At 44.2% G+C, this 16,726-nt stretch overlaps 1 protein-coding gene across 1 annotated transcript in view; it reads left to right on the top strand.

The window, feature by feature from the left end:
- The first annotated feature begins 974 nt into the window (after positions 1-974).
- Positions 975-16,726, top strand: part of RYR3 (ryanodine receptor 3) — a 372,120-nt gene continuing 356,368 nt past the window's right edge. Inside the window, exons 1-3 of the mRNA XM_036247201.1 lie at positions 975-1,010; positions 1,246-1,304; positions 2,823-2,958. Coding sequence (XP_036103094.1) covers positions 975-1,010; positions 1,246-1,304; positions 2,823-2,958 — 231 coding nt within the window. The remainder of the gene's footprint in view (positions 1,011-1,245; positions 1,305-2,822; positions 2,959-16,726) is intronic.

The raw sequence follows: 16,726 nt of genomic DNA, 5'->3' as shown, positions 1-16,726 counted from the left end.
GGGCCATCAGCGGGCCTTTCTTTCAGTGGGTTGAATTATTACACCGTTTACAGGGTTCGTCTTATAAACCCTGGTGTCCTCCGCAGTGCCCTGGCAGAGTGCTTTGTCATTGGAAAGGGGTCAATAACTGTGTGTTGCATACACACCAAAACTTTAACCAGATTTTCTGATTGTCATTGGGTGTCAGATAAGTGGTGACTAGGCTGTGAATAAATTGCCAAAGAAGATATGGAGATGGGCTGTCACCTACCTCAAAACATAAGAGGGTCTGCCCCTCGGCAAAGTGGTAGCTGACTGCATTCAACACTGGGGGATGCTGGGAGAACACAAGCTTCTGGGGTGATACCAAATATGGAAGAATTTGCAACCTCCAACTAAAGGGGCTTCCCTGGAAATGGTATTCTCTGGAATCCCAGGCTGTGAAGTGGAGGGAGAAAGGAAAGTAGACCCCAGAAGAGGAAGCATACAGTGGTACAAGGACGAGTAAACGCGGCAGGGCGGGTAACTGGAGAGGCTGTGTTCTGCGCTTTACCAGCGAGAGAAGTAAGGAGGTGGGTTGAATTAACTGCGTCTCATGATTCCAAATGGAACTCTGGTGCAAAGATGTCAGTGTCATGCCCACGAAGGCTCCAGATGTCTGTCCACTGAAGGTTTGTGGAGCTAATAGCTGCTGTCTAGAGCGAAGGCAGGTACAGGCTGCTACGCCAGGTGGTGTCTGTGGCCAGGTCAGCACTGAGCATACAGTTCCAGACAGCAGGTGGGAAAAAGTGGAAGTGTTTGGAGAGGGTAAATCGGGCTCTGAGTCCCACACCCATGTGTGTGTCACCCTGAGCGACGGCCTAGGAAAGCACCTGAGCTGGACTCTCTTCAGCAAATGGTTATTGAGCCAGAGCAGGTTCGTTTATTGGATTAGCTGATTGGCAGCGTAGGTTATGAGGAGGTGAATTATGCCACAGGGACATTTCAGGAGGCAAATGGAGACTGGAGGCAGCCAGTGCAAGGAGCCCAAGGTATCTGGGGCTCCTTTGGGTGGAAAGGGCGTGGGAAATGAGATCCAGGAAAGAGATTCTCTAAGACAAATACTAAGGGGAACACTTTTCTGACTTTCACCAGGAATTCATGAAAAGTCTGGTTCTTAATCACACTCCCATGATTTTAAATGCCTGTTTTTTTACTGGTGAATTGTGTGTAGATGGTAGATATTTAATTTTTCTCAACAGGGGGCCCTCTTGACATTTGGGACAGGAAAATTGTATTTTTGAAGACTGCCTCTTGCGATACAGACCATTTAACTCGCACAGACCCCGCTTTGCAATGCACATAGCACCCCTCGATCACTTTGCCACTGAGAGCCCTCCCCACTGCCCATGCCTTAGGAGGGTGATGTAGCCTCTGGTCGCTCTAGGATCTGGGGGAGACTCCACGTGAGGAAAAACTTCATCCTTTTCCGAGGTGTCACTGAGCCCACGTTTTGAAAGCAGCAATGGCCAGAGTTTTCTTCTGTCTCAATGTAAATGAAGACCATGAATTCTGACTTCACTCTAAGCAGAGGCTCTTGAATGTCTTACTGACTCAATTTAATGATGAGCAGGGACATCTCCGTGCTCGTAAAAATGTGGAACTTTTTCCTTTCTCTCAATCTTCTTTTCATACGTCGGTGATCGGTGGCTCCTCGCGCGTCCCCACAGCCCCTGACCAGTCTTGGCACCAGCAGACACCTCTGTTGGGATCTGGGGCTATGGAATCTCTTCATCTTCCCACCAGGCAGAAGGATGGTATTTGTCTATGTGACTAGGTACAGGGCAGACACCATTTAAGAGAACCTTGTTTTTATTGAATCTGCCTGGACAAACATGAACACCGAGGGGAGGGGAGTAGAAGAGGGGATGGGAGAGTGAAGCTAAGGAGGAAGGTCCCACCGGATCGTCTCTGGTTATTCCTTTAACTTGACCACACCTGACATCTTTTTGAGGTTTGGAGTCCAACGTCAAGTAGTGGTGGATGAAGGGCATGGGTGACTGATTGGAGGAGCAAGAGTGGAGGTATTGGGTTTCCCCCCAGCCTTGGGCAGGGCTGTGCAGGAGAAAGGCGTGTTAGTGTCCACGGAGGCTGGCCTTGTTTCTGACCGTCAGCGAGAGGAATACCATTAAAAATAAAAAGGTCTCTGAAATTTTAAGAGGCTGTTTTGAGAATGATGCGTGGGAGGGAGGCTCCCTCCTTGGGAATTTAGAATGATTCCTCTACTTGACCTTCAGTTCCTTCTTTCAACCTTCCTTTCCCATATGCCTGAAACCTCTCCTGGTGCCCTCCTGGTTCCTTCTGTCATATCTGGCAGACGTGTCACCCACCCCATGCACCCTCTCCCCTGACAAAACAGGACTCTTGCCTCCTCCAGTCTCTGACACACCGCAGACTTGCCCTCCGTGAATCCCACTTCCTTCCGACCTCTGCTGTGTTCTCGGTCCCCTCGATCACATCTCATTGTCTTAGTTCATATTTGGAGAGATCGCTTAGGTTTGCTCTCATGCCCACGTAAGTGTTGAAAATATCTGCTCACCTGGGTTGTGTGCACTGTTCACATCTCCGAAGTGAGGTCCCTGCTGTGCGTGTATGTAGTGTGTCCACTCCATGTACTTGCTCCCAGTGACCCCACACCAGAATCTACATCAGGGGAGGTACTCAGTCATGCCGTGGGAACAAAAGACTCCTTTGTCTATTTAACATGCAGACGCACGTGCCTCTCAGTGTGCCTGACCAAGATACAGCGAGGTGCTTGGGGCCCGGATCCGCGTGGAGAGGCGGTCCCGGCCACTCACGTGTGTTCTGTTCCCCCGGCAGGAAGACGAAGTGGTTCTCCAGTGCGTCGCGAACCTTCACAAGGAGCAGAGGAAGTTCTGCCTGGCAGCCGAGGGCCTCGGGAACCGCCTGTGCTTCTTGGAACCCACCTCAGAAGCCAAGGTGAGGTGGACTACCTGCCCAGCACCTCCCCGCTCGGCCCCCCAGGCAGTCATGCAGGGGATGGGGCTGCTTGGAGAAGGTGGTGAAGAAATCTGAAAGGACAGATTGATTGGTTTTTATTTTTTAAAGTTTCAAATGTACAACATTATGAGTCAACATTTGTATATACTACGAAGTGATCACCTCTAAAATTCAAGCCTAGTTACTATCCATCACCATGCATTTGACCCCCTTCACGTCTTCCGTCCCCCCCAGCTCCCTTCCCTCTGGTGACCATCAATCTTTTCTCTGTATCTATGAGTTTGTCGTTGTTCTGTTTGTTCATTTTTTTTTTTTAATGACACATTTATTTTTTAAATGGGAAGCAGGTCAGATTTAAAACATAACTGTCCCCAGCCCAGGAAGCATTTCAGTAGGAACCTAGCGCGTTGTGAAGACTTCGAGGTGTCTTGTCTGTGTGTGTTCCCCAGGACAGAGGGGCGGCCTCGAGGTCACTGTCCACCTTCATGGAGGAGGTTCTTCTGATACTCCCAGGACGCCGCTTCTCGTTGTCAATTCCTAGAAGTCTGAGTGTGTGTTCTAGCTGCCAGCTGGCGTTTACGGCTGTGCGGACGCGTGGTGCTTGGGCCCGTCTCGCAGCACACGCACCACTTTGAGTTCGGACTGTGCTGAGGGTGTTGCATCCATCTGCCTGTTGTGCCCGGGGGGCAGAGAGGAGCCTCCGCTCTGGTCCCTGCCTGCGTGATGGCATGTAATGTCATGTCTCTTCCGCCAGGCTCTTCTCTCTTCCTTTTTGGACTGTTTCTGCTGTTTATGATCAGACGTGAGTGCATCTGTTTGCTCGGCGTTCTCGACGTGCTGGCGGTCCTGCAAAATGTTTGTATCCGCCGGGGGTCTCCAGAGAGCAGAGCCAGTAGAATCTCTCCCTGTTTCTAGGCAGATGGGTGGGTGAGTTGGTGGGTGGGTGGATGGATAGGTACATAGGGATTTATTTTAGGAGATCGGTTCATGCAGTTATGGGACTGTCAAGTCTGAGTTCTGTTAGGTCAGATCTGCTGGGAGCTCAGGCAGGACTCAATGCTGCTCAAGGCAGAATTTTCTTTTTATTATTAAGGCCTCCTGATTGGGTGAGGCCCACCCAGGCTGTCAAGAGTAACTCCTTTGAAATCAACTGATTATAGATCTTAATCACATCCACAAAAGTCTTCACGTCAAAACCTAGATTGGTGTTTGGTTGAACAGCTGAGTCCTGTAGCCCCCCACGTTGACTCATAGCTCACCACACACCCTCCAAGCACAGAACCTGTTCTTCTCATCGATCAGGAAGTAGTTACACTTTCCAAGAGGACCGGCTGATTGGCATGTCATCTCTCCAGAGGATCACACACGACACAAACACAGAGTCGGACCCAGTCCAGACATGCACCACCATGGCCACACTTCCTGGAGGCCCTCTGCTCCCCGTCACACCCTCTCGCGAAGGTCACTGGCCCACACATACGGCGGCACACGGGGCCAGTACCAGGAAGACAGACTCACATTCAGATGAATGGCAGAGCAAAGAGATAAGGAAGATCTCTATGTCAGACTTGATTTCCCTGAGGCCTTTTCTCATTTGCTTTTGTTCCCAGCTGGATATTCTTCTCTCCACTCCCAGTGGTCTGGATAATGGGAGGATGATTAGATTAGACGTCACGAAGATAATTCTCAACCATTAGCTAGGTTATTAAAAAATTCCATGGATGTGGTTTTGTTGGTATACTTTTGCTTCCTGGAGTAAATGTAATGGTGTCAGGAGCATGCACAGCAATAAACTGCTTTATTAAAAGGACATACGTACCTATCATGACAGTTGGTATGCCCACTACCATTTCATGAGTATATGCCTCTTTTATACATAGTAATGAGGAAAAGTGCATCATGAGAGCTTCTCACAGAGAAACAGGGTCAAGTTCATAGAAAGTCTAGAGTAGGTATTGAGAAATCCCTGTCACCATTCCTGGGAGCAGCCTGCTAGATGAACCCGTTTTCTGTGGCTTCAGTCTTCCCTGTGGTCAGCTCCTGCTGTGTACACACCCCTTCTGGCATTGTCCCTTTCCTTCTCACTAGATAGTTCACCTGATTCTCTGCCACCCAATCTCAGCGCTAGCTGGGCCATTGGTAGGTTCTTGGAAGCTAACGTAAGATCACTTTATGCAATGAAGTGAGAAGGGGCATTCTCAGGCCTGGCACAGGGCGTGAGGTACAGACATTAAACACCACTATTATCAGAGCCAACCAGTGACCTTGGACTTTCCTAATCAAGGGTTTTTAAAGCTAGTTGAAACAGTTGAAACTCAGAGAGATGAAATTGAGATGCACTCTAAGGAGAAGACAGACCTCGGAGAAAGAAGAGATGAGATAAGTTTGTCAAAGTATATTTTTAGTATATTTTAAGCCCTGAGAAAAGGAGGTCCTATTGAAGCAAGGAGTGAGAGGGTAGAAAAGCGAAAGTATGAGTGTCAGCACTTGCTGTCCACACAGAGACTGTTCAGCACGTTGGAGAGCTCTCGCCCACCCTTCTTTGAAGGTCTCCGGATATTAATTGATGGAAGCACCATCATTCAGTGTCCCTTTCAACGAAGCACAGCTCCAGGAACGACGTCTTGTTTTGTAGGAAAGATGCAGAATTATAACCAGAGACCAGGAAACGTAGAGAAAAAAATATATAGCTTCTTTATTTTATATTTAATAGCAGCAAACATTTATTTATTGTCATTTTTAAGTAGAACATTTGTTCCCAGGAACCAGGGTTTACTGTTTTTCCTCTGGCTTCAGTGTGTGTGTTTGTGTGTGATCTGTTTTATATCTGCAGTGTCCACCAAGGGGTCGTGTTTGTTTCACCTTAACATGCAGACTCAAAAGACTATCACAGATCACTTGGCACCAGTCCTGCTCCACAGGAGCCTGCTGGGAAGTGTCAGGCACTCTTGTAAGAATCGTTGCAGTGGTACAGGGGTTGACTTCTGAATCTCCCCCTCCTCACCCCCACCCCTACAGGTAACAGTGCAGATGCAAAGAGACGAGGTCTGTATCCGGCAGGTATAATAGTCACCCTGACTTAAAAGCCTTATGTACCACAGGAGCCAATGTATGTCGTAATAACCCCACAGTCATAGCTTTGGGGCTCCTGACAAAGGACCACACCAGCTGCAAGAATCTTCACAGGTGGGGAACCACAAAGATAAGGCTTCTTGTAAGGTGTTGGTAGTCTTCCCATCCACATGCAGGATACCAATCAGGGGTCATTTTTACTGTGAGCAACGTTCCCTAGCAACTTAATTAACATATCAGTTTTACCGGGTTATCCCAAGAACAGAACTAGACAGCTCACTGAAGGTCAAATTCTCATGCAGAAGGAGAAAAAAAATTCCTAAGCCTTATTCCACAGTGATCTTCATTGATGACAATTATTTAACTACTCTAGTCTTGTCAGGTGTTTGGGGAACACCAACACCTTTCCAAATCCTTATTTCTACCATCTTTAATTATAGATCATCATTAAAAAGTAGGAAGAATAGGGGAACTTTTTATTTAAAATCAGTTTCAAACGACCAAGATTTATTTGTTAGTTTCACTGATTTCAATGATGATGAAACTGAAACCGATGGAGGGAAACCACCTTCCCTGGTGTTCTTGAAAAGTCGGTCACAGCATGAAGTCTTCAGGCTCTGGGTGTCTCAGAATGAGGTTCCATCTTTCTGTCGGGCAACACTTTGCCTGTCTTCCCGATTATGATTTATTCAAAATGAAAGTTCAGCTTCAAGTCCAATTTTCAAACCGAAAATGTCCAGGAGAAGTCTTATTCCTGTTGTTTTCACCTCCTCTTTTGAAAATGAAGAACAGTCTGCCATGGTTTCTGAGAAGTTGTGTAGGCTCTCGGGACCCAGGATTAAACCTCTGTGATGGTACCAACATCATTATGTAGATGACATCAATTTAGATACAATTCTAGGCTAAAAATAACTTATTTTCTATTATTTTGATCTTTCGCTCCAAAATAGATTTGCTGTGTACTCCTAAAAAGTGAGGCCTGTGCAGATTTGTAGTGCAGAGGCTCGGCCTGAGGTTGTACACTCTTTGAACTTGCGATTGATATTTTAGTGTGTATTATTTTCTATGGACTTGAGGTCTTATGAAAGGCCAAACTAGTATAAAATGTTTTACAAACGTCTCCCTCGTCATGTAATATAAAGAGGCAAGTTGAAACTTTGAACTTTTTTTTTTTACATTTTATCAGGAATCATATGCTATATTCTGTGTTCTGCTGTGGCTATTTATATGTTCTCATGTAATCTTTACACCCCATAAAGCAAATCTGTTCTCATTCACAGAGAAGAAAGATACAAGAACTTAGACAGTTAAGTGAAGATTATTCATTCCAAACTCGAATCTCCGTCTAATTTATATAATACTCAGCAATAAAAGTATCATGGATCCAAATTAAGGATAAAGAAGACATGTTTCTTCTGTGGTTAGATTTTAAGATTACCTGGGCAGATATTCATTTCCCCTCCCACAACCTTCCTGCATCTGTCCTCAGACTGCCTGGCATGCCAAAGTTAGAAATATGTATTTTGCTAAAATCAAACACACCTGTAAAATGCAAATGTTCTGAGAGAGCACATGAAACAGTGTTAAAATTGCATAGCTAATTTTTAAGGTATGAAAGAAATTATATTTTCTAGAAAATAGGTTTATGAAAGGATGGGAAAATTACTAAATGCCTGTGTATTTAAATGAAAACTTAGCTATCAATTCCTCTGTAAGTAATAAGTCTTTTACTCTGGAAGACTTTTATCTTTATCTTTGATTTTCAAAAGTTGGAATGATGTGTTTGAGGGTAATCTTCTTTGTATTTATCCTGACTGGATGCTACTGAACTTTATGGATTGCTTGGTTTTTTTGTATTTCTTTTTATCAAATTTGAAACTTTGGGAGCCATTATTTCTTAAAAGATTTTGTTTACACTATTCTTTTTTAAGTGCAATTATTTATATGTGAAACTGTTTTATACTGTTCCATAGGTCACTAAAAATGTTCATATTTTTCTAAACTACTTTTCTCTGTCCTTCAGTTTGAATAATTCCTATTGACTTATTTTTGTGTTTACTGATTCTTTATTTAATGTTCATGTGCTATTAACTTTCTCCAGTGGATCAGATGTTATATTTTTAAATTATAAAATTTCCAGTAATTTATTCCTAAGATTTTACTTATTCTCCTCAAATTCTCATTCTTGTCTCTATTATTTCCATTTTTCCTGATAAGCTTATTAACATATTTATAATAGTTTTGGGGTTGTTTGTGGGTCTGCTTTAATGACTCGTTTTTCTCTTGATTATTAATCACATTTTCCTATTAATTTGACTATCTAGTTATTGTGTGCCAAACCTTGTAGGTAATATTTTGTAGTTATTCTGTTTTTTTTATTTTATCTTCCCCTAAAGAATATTGTTTTTTCCGGAAGTCGGTTAAATTACTGGTGGAAGCTCCTTGATCTTGTGGAGGTTTAGTCTGTTTTATTTTTGCCTTTAATTCTAAGGTATCATCATTGGTCTGGGGCTGTAGCCTTCTTGGGTTTTAATGAAAATTCTGAAGCATTTTCTAACCCCCTCTAGATAGTGAGACTTGAACACCAAAGTATGACATTTCAGAACTGGCAGCTGCTGAAACTTTTACTCATTTTTAGCATTGCAGCTGTTTCTTTTCATCAGATACCTAGAATGTTACCTATATAGTTGATGAGTTGACCAAAAATTGAGGAGGAATTTGTATGCTGATCTTGGGGTTTTATTATCTATGGTGATTCCCTTCCTTCCAGCATTCTCCTCTTTAATTTCCAGACATTTTGACAGCCCCACACTCAAACCTCTGACTGCATGGCAGGTTTTTCTTTGTTTGTTTGTTTGTTTGTTTGTTTAATTGGGTCTGTCTCCCAAGGGCTCCACGAACCGCAAGGACCCTCGGGGAAAAATTTAATTAAATGTGGATGTCACCTAAGTTAGCTTCCCATCTTTTAAGAGTCATATTTCCTCCAGGTTTAGGTTGCTCCCCAATGCCTTCAAACAGTTATACTTAAAATTTTGTCTGGAGGTGATCATTGTTATTGTCAGGAGTGTCATTGTATTGTCCATCATTACCTGAACCATCATTACCTGAAGCAGAACCTCATCAGTGTTTGCTACTCTTTAAAGGAGCTGAATGTTAAGAAGAGAAAATGGTGTTGAAGCACAATTTAGGTTATAAAGAAGGAGTTTCCATGATGAGAGAGACCAGCATGTCTCTAGGCAGAGAGGAAGGAGATATTGAGGCTGTAAAAGAGAGAGAACGGACATGACACTGTTAGTGAGGGGATTAAATTGAGTAGTTTTGGCATATGCAAAAGTAAGGAGAGAAGGTAAAGGGCCAGATTTTGAAGTAGCGAGGATGGGAGCTGAACAGGAGCAAGGGCTAATTGTCTAAGGAAAACATGAACTTGTGGAAGCTGTATAAGTTCCTCATATGTAAACGATGGACAGACTGGGATGAAATTTAATTAGGTATGGTTAATGGAATACACAGGGTGGCAACGGGATTAAGGTGGGAGGAGTCAAGTGTGACTCTAGAGCTATGCATTTTAGCTGCCTATAGATGGTATAGTATTTAGTAAAATAGGGCATATTGAGGAAGACATAAGTTAGAACACAGGGTGGTGATGATGTTTATAAACTGAATTTTGGACATACTACATTCAAAAGGCCTGGAAGGCATCCAAGAGGAAATTTTGATAGGCATTTGGATATATGAATCAGGAGTTTGGAAGAGAGGTTGAGATGGAAGTGTTGTTGGCCTGAGGGTAGTAAATCCAGCCAGGAGAGTGAGTGGGAGAAAAATGTGGACTAAACAGAGAGGAGGGCCTGGAAGATGTTAATATTTAAAAATGAGGGAAGGAAGCGAAACACAAAGAATGAGGAGGAGCATCCCGGGAGACAAAAGGGAAAAGAGGCTCGTGTAATGTCGTAGAGGCCACAGAAACCAAGGAAGAGTGTCCAGAAGGAGCATGATCAACAGGGTCAAGGGCCACTTGGAGGTGAAGTCATAGGATGGAATGTGTCTATGAGATGTAGTGACAGGAAATGGGGGCTGGGCAGCCATTCTTTTCCTCTTAGCTGCCGGAGTACCTGTTTACAAGTTCAAGCCTTGTTGCCCAACGTGTGGGGGGTAAGCAAGGGGCTTGGAGGGTTCTGTACAGTCCTGCGTGCACAGTGGGCTGGCTTCTGGTGGTGTCCTTGGGGACCAGGGTTGGCTCTCTACATTGAGCAGCCACTCTACATTGAGTTACTATCCAGCTTGGGCCAGGGACTATTTATTGTTTTGTGCAAACAGGACAAAAAGATTGACTTCACGTTGATCTATATGTGAATTCATCAAGCTGAAGGGTGGGTATACAGTCCTAACTATGGCTCTATCTTCTAGTTCTTCCCAAACAGCAGCTGAACTGATTTTGTTTTTTCTTCTGGGAGTTTTACTCCTATTTCTATATCCACATGGAGCCCCATGCTTCGATATTACTTACAGTCCAGAGATGAGAAGGGAAACAAAGCCAAAGAAATAGCCTGAAAGTCAGGTGCGACACACGTCAAGTTTATTAATGCTTTTGTCGTTTGCTGGATCCGAGGACCTAGTTTAAAAAGAAAAAAAATCAAGGCCAACTTTTTAACCCCTGAGATCCCCCCTCATCTATATTGTCCTCCTTCCTACTTGAGTTATCAATACGGTCATAACTCATCTGCGTGAGGCAATGCCGGTCCTCCCCTTTCCATTTCAAGTCAGCCCGTACCTTCGTGTGGGGATCTTCACAAAGAATTGATTCGGTTGCCAAGTGGCACCATTGCTCTGCTGGCCATTCGTCCTTTACCTTCACAGCAGGCAGCCGGCCCCTGGTGATTATGAGCAGGTATCACACACACACACACACACACACACACTCCTGTGCCAGGCTTAGTACTTTGCTCTTCAGACCCAAGAGCTGCTATTTTGGTCTCGATTAGCAGTATGTTTTCTTCCTCCTGAACTTACTAATCAGACCGCAGAGACTTGCCTTTTTTCTTCTTCTGTGATAAGGAGAATGTCTCTCTTGCGGCTGTTGCTTTTCCTATGGAGGAAAAAGGTCGCATCACCGCCTTTGTGTTAGAACTTGAGTCTTAAGAACCCAAGCCAAGGTACGTGGATCCTTTTTCCCGCCCCTGCTCCATGGGTATTTTGAAACTTGGGGCTGAAACTTAAATCACAGTTATGACTTGTATGTGATCTTTTGAAGTTATGTAGATGGTCATAGTTCCCAGATGAAACTATTGTTTATAAAGAACACTGGGTAGTGATTCAAGAGGTCTGGTTTTGTTGTTCCTGCAACTTGCTATAAGATGTTATGCTAAATGACATCCCAGGTCGGATTGCCTGTCTGCCATGCAAGAAAAGTTTTTATCAAGGAAATGTTTAAAATTGTTTCAGAAATCAAAATTTTCAGACATTTAAATTGACAACTTTATTTCTCTTTTTCAGTAGTTTATTCAGTCTTTTTCTTTTTCCTTTTTAAATAGCGACTTGAGCAAACTATATGAACTGAAATATTTTCTGAATCACTTGCAAACAATATCTTGTTCTTAATTTCCTGACACACAGCAAATAAGTTATTTGTAATAATCTTAAACACAGTGGAGAATTATTTTGTTCTTCTTTATCCTATTCAAATCCCTTCAGAGAATGATGACAAAGTGTTCCTAATGCAGTCATCCCAGGATTTGGTTGCTTTCTCCATGAGGATGTTTTCAAATAGTTTTTCTTCCGGTCCACTTACACTCAGCCCAGCTTGATCCAAAGCCTGTCGAAGATGAGGACAACCCATAGAAGAAAGCTGTTTGGAACTCTCTCTAGAACAGCTGTTCTTCAGTGAAGGAGTGACTGACAAATTTTAAAAAAAAAACCTTGACCTAATGATCCATTTCTGATTAGAGCTCTTTCATCAAGGATTTTTTGCCTCAAGCCCTACTTTAGCCCTTTCCTGTACCTCTCAAGATATTTCTACTTCAAAACAGAACAGATTAGCCCACCTTCTTGGTGGTTCAGGTGCCTCACTGCCTAGAACAGAGCGGGTGGAATAATTGATCTCTACCCCACCTCTTGCATTCCCAAGAGCAGTCCCTTGAGATTTGCAATGTGAATTATTACCCTGATTAGCTGTGGAATCTAGGTTCAAACAATTTCACTTCTTTTACCTAAAGATGAGGAGAGTTTTCGGAACGTAATGCAAGCACTGAGACTGAGGGAGTGCTGAAGGTCTAATATGATCCTGCAGCAAAACCTCTAGCAAACAGCTAAAGGGCATGACTTTCTGGTGAAAAATACAGCCAAGAAAGATGAGAACTCTTTGATCATTATAAAAAAAAAAGTGTCCACAGGCTCCTCTGGTCACCTTTCAAGTTGAAAACTTAGTGCGAGGGTTTTGATCATTACCCAACTGCCCATGTCAGTGATGTCAAGAATGTTTTGTCCTTAACAATCATAAGCCTGGCCAGCATCAGGGAATTTGGCATAGAATTCACCCAGAAGGGCAGTGGTTCTCAAATTTGAGTGGGCATATTCTTCAATCCCCAACCTTGTCTTGGGTGGGGCCAGAAATCAGCTTTTATTTATTTATTCATTCATTTTTTGAAACAAACTCCTGCATGATTCTTACATAGGTGATCCTCAGACCCCCCTTTCAGAAATCGTGGCAGGGCTGACGTGGTAGTCATCAGCTGTACACAGCTGTTTCTTTGTCTAGGTTTTGACCAAATAGCCAACCGACTTAGGTATGCAGAAGTCATCATGAAATGAAGCAAAGCTACGACCTCGATTTCATTAGCATGATCGCGTTCACTTACCTGCCATGGAAAATTTTCAATTGCTATGGTAATGAATGAACCTGCTTCCTTCCCAAAATGTGGAAGGTTAATGGGAAGCCAAGCGTGGCTTTCTCTCTATCTTGTCAACTGAGAACATAAGGACAGATGCCACTGGAGAGCAGCTGGCTAATTTGAAGCATTAATCTTCTTAGGGTCTGACAGACGTTGCGAAGGTCACCATGAGCGAGGACTTACCTTTTTGAGGTGTGACGTTGCTCATTTAGTTTGTATTGATATGTCCATTCTCTTTTATGGCATCAGGTTAACCATTCTGTACTGGAGGTAACTCCTGATTATCTAGGAGGGGAAGAAAAAGGAAAAGTCATAATCTGTCCTCATTGTGGATGGGGACCCTCAGTAACCTGGGTTCCCTAGCAGAGCTGAGGAACAGACCTCCAGTGAAGGCCCAGCCATGTGAACTTGGATGGTTGGGCAGAGGCGGTATCTGACATGCCATTTCCTGGCCAGCTTCACCAGATGCTGAGTGATGGGTTGGGTTCAAGTAGGAAGTGACTGAGTCTCCTAATGCTTTTCTTGTGTGGATCAGAGGAGGCTCATGCCCCCAATGACTTCAGTCGGGGAAGGTTTGGAGAAAATGAGATGCAACAGATCTCCACAGGTCAATGAGCATTTTGAATATTGTCCATCCTCCATACTTAGAATGCCTCCTGGTCAAGGTGACGCTCTTGAAGAAGATACAGCCTAACGAGGTGACAAGTCTCTCTAGCACTACTCCACTGAAGCAATGCTTATTATAAAGTGAATGTTTGTAATTCATGTAGCTACTAACTGGCAGTGCTATATCCCCGCTTTAGGTACATGTTTTAAAATATCTGTGATGAGAACTACATGCCCCCCTTGCAAATGGGGACATGTAGTGCTAATTCTTGCATGTGGTACTAATCCTTGCATGTAGTGGTAATTCTTGCAAATGTAAATATCTAGTGGTAGGAGTTTAACTCAGATACTATGAGGCAATTAGAGGGGGCGGGGTCTAGTTTTCCATGAGGGTATAGGAGGACTTTTTTCATATTAGAGAAAAATATTTATAACTGTTATTTATTTCCACAAAGACTTTTAAAACTGCAGACTTAATGAACATCTATTCAATATTTCTGCCAAACATTTTTTTTTTTTTAATCCAGAACTTAGTTTATGGTGATTTGCTTATTTCTGTTGAAGCAAACATTTCACATAGGTGGCAAAAACTAAAAACTGCATTGCCACACTAGAATTTGGATTCAGTCTGAGAGTGGGAAGGAAGCATTGGGAAAAAATTTCACACCATTTGGAAGCGAAGCTGTGGTCCTTGCCCTCTGTTTTCTGAGCTGTGTGCCCACTGAGCCCATGAGCCCCCTGGAGCTGGTGCTGCAGCCGAGGAGGACCCAGACCCTGGAGGGTCTTCCAAATAAGTGAAGCTGATGACATTCGCACCTCTGGGTTCAGCACTGCCTTGGGGAACCCAGTGGCTCTCTGTCAGCCTTCAGTTCCAGCTTGGCATCCTCTCCGCCCTCGTGGGTGTCTCATCATGCTTTCCTCAATCTTCCGCTTCTTGTTGTGCAACGAAAAGGCCAAGAGACACATTCTCCTGGCCTGCAGCTGCCGCACACCACCGCCTGGCGATGGAGAAAGGCCTCGTCATCGTTTCTAAACTCTTTATCAGCCACATCATCCGTCCAAAGGGAGGAGAGTGCGGGCAAAATAGACAGAAATGCGTGGGAGGTGCATGCTGGTCGGTGTTCTCGCCGCCAAAACTACAGTAAACCAGTCCAGGACTAGGGCCTAAATGGGGAGTTGAGAAGAGGCTTTCCTACCAGCCTTCCCCGCTCAGCTTTGACCTCATGTCTTGATATTTCTGCCTGATCATCATACCTCCTTCCAACTCCACCATCTGGACCCTGGACCTCTCCTCCAGCAGATGCCGTACCCCTACCTTATGTGTGGAACGTGGAACGTGCTGGTTTCGTCTCCTTTCTGACATGCTGCCTTTACTCTTGCCATATCCCGGCTCTTTTTCTGATATGCAAGCTCTTCAGAATAACAGCCGCAGTTTCCCGGAGCACTGCCCATTGAAAACTGGGGATTTCAGGGCCCCATCCCTTATCCGCAGAGTCTGGTGTGCAGCGCATTAAGCTGGAGTTGTATCGATGGCCACATTTTTAGGATCATATAGTCATCGTTTCTGTTTTCTCTGCCCATAAACAATAGGTAGTTTTTGCTGCCCCTCCATACAACTTGCTTTTCCAGATGCAAGGGTTCCGAGTTTCCACCTGTTGGCACCTTCGTCACTGAAGAAGCTGACCATGCCAGGCAGGGAGAAAAGCCAGGCTCAGTCAAGAACCACATCAGCCACCCAGCCTGTCAGGGATGCGTTCCCCCGGCTGCCCGGCGTTTTGTCTCACTGTTCGGCTGCCCCTTCTTCCTTATTTTTAAAGAACAGAGCTTTGCAGCACTGATTTTAGCCAGGCTCTTGGTAATATTGTTCTTAACTTGCCAGAAACAACCGATGCGTGGCAGAGTAAAGGTGTCTGGGCCGCTCGGTGTTATTCTGGGTTGGGGCCACATGGGGCAAGAGCATAGAAACAACAGTCATATGTGTTCTGAGTTACTGGGTTACTCATTTGAAAGAAACCCTATATTTTGATGCGCTCTTTAATGAAAGATCTAGAGTAAGCATCAGTTGCTATCGAGGAACTTGATTTTCCTTGTTTGGTCCAGTTTTTCTGCAACCTCTCTCGAAGAGGAGCCAGAGACCTCCTGGAGAACACCCGGAACACTCTTTTTAAGTACCCACCTGGAGAAGGGTCCCAGGAAGCTGAAACGTCAGCCGTCTTACCCAGGAGATGCTTGGGCCCGCCATGCTTCAGCATCAGTGCTTCCAGAACAAGCCTATATTTATGTGAGCTCGTGTGAGAAATCTCTGAGCATCTTTAAAGGATAATCGATGTTGCGAAAGTTGCTATCACCTGAATAAATAAACACTCTCCCGAACAGAGGCTGGAGGAAATAGTTCAGTCAATCAGTGTCAGTTCAGCCAGTGTCCGGGCATCTGAGGGATGGGGTTAAGGAACAGTGATTGTGGGTGTTTCTACTTCTTCTTCATCACTTTGGATTGGCGTTTCTCGGCAAGACTTTTGTCAAGGGAAATTTGGCTTGCAACTTGGGTTTCCTGCATCTAGGTGGTAGTGGTACCTCCATTACCGAGAAAAGGTTTCAGCAAGTGTTCTTAAGTGAATATTTAATTTCCTAGGAGAAGCCTTTTTATTTTATTTTTTTTTAAATATCAACACCTTTCTATAGCTTGATAACCTTCTCTCATTTCCTTGCACAAAGTCAACTTCTTTTGTCCTTTTCCTTCTGAATACTGGCTCTTGGAGTAAACCTCACGCCAGCCAGCATCGCTATAATCGCTCTGCTCGCGGCAGTGAATGATTCTGCTTAGTAAGTCTCCTCGCGTTGCTGTAGTGATTTTCCACAGCTGTAGGTTCTCCCGGGGCCGCTCACTCCTCCCGAGAAGGAAGAAGCACCTGGACCGCTCGGCGCTGAAAGCGTTGCATTCCTGGGGTTCGTTCCTCAGGCATCGGGATGGACATTTTTCATTTCATTTTTTAAAATGATATTGACATCTTCCTCCTCTCCTCCCCAAAAAGACTGTTTTCCAAATATAAGTTTCAATTTTTGTGTACCTTACTGTTTGCATATTATGGCTTTCGTTAGCAAAGTCCTGGCAAAAATTGGAACTCAACTGTTTTGAACAGTTTCTGGGTATATTTTCAGAAAGACCCTCTGTCCTTTACCATAGC

This window comes from Molossus molossus, unplaced genomic scaffold (assembly GCF_014108415.1).
Source record: "Molossus molossus isolate mMolMol1 unplaced genomic scaffold, mMolMol1.p scaffold_m16_p_1, whole genome shotgun sequence".
NCBI classification, from domain to species: Eukaryota; Metazoa; Chordata; class Mammalia; order Chiroptera; family Molossidae; genus Molossus; species Molossus molossus.
Note: the sequence above shows the minus strand (reverse complement) of the source record. Positions and strands in the feature narration are given on the sequence as shown.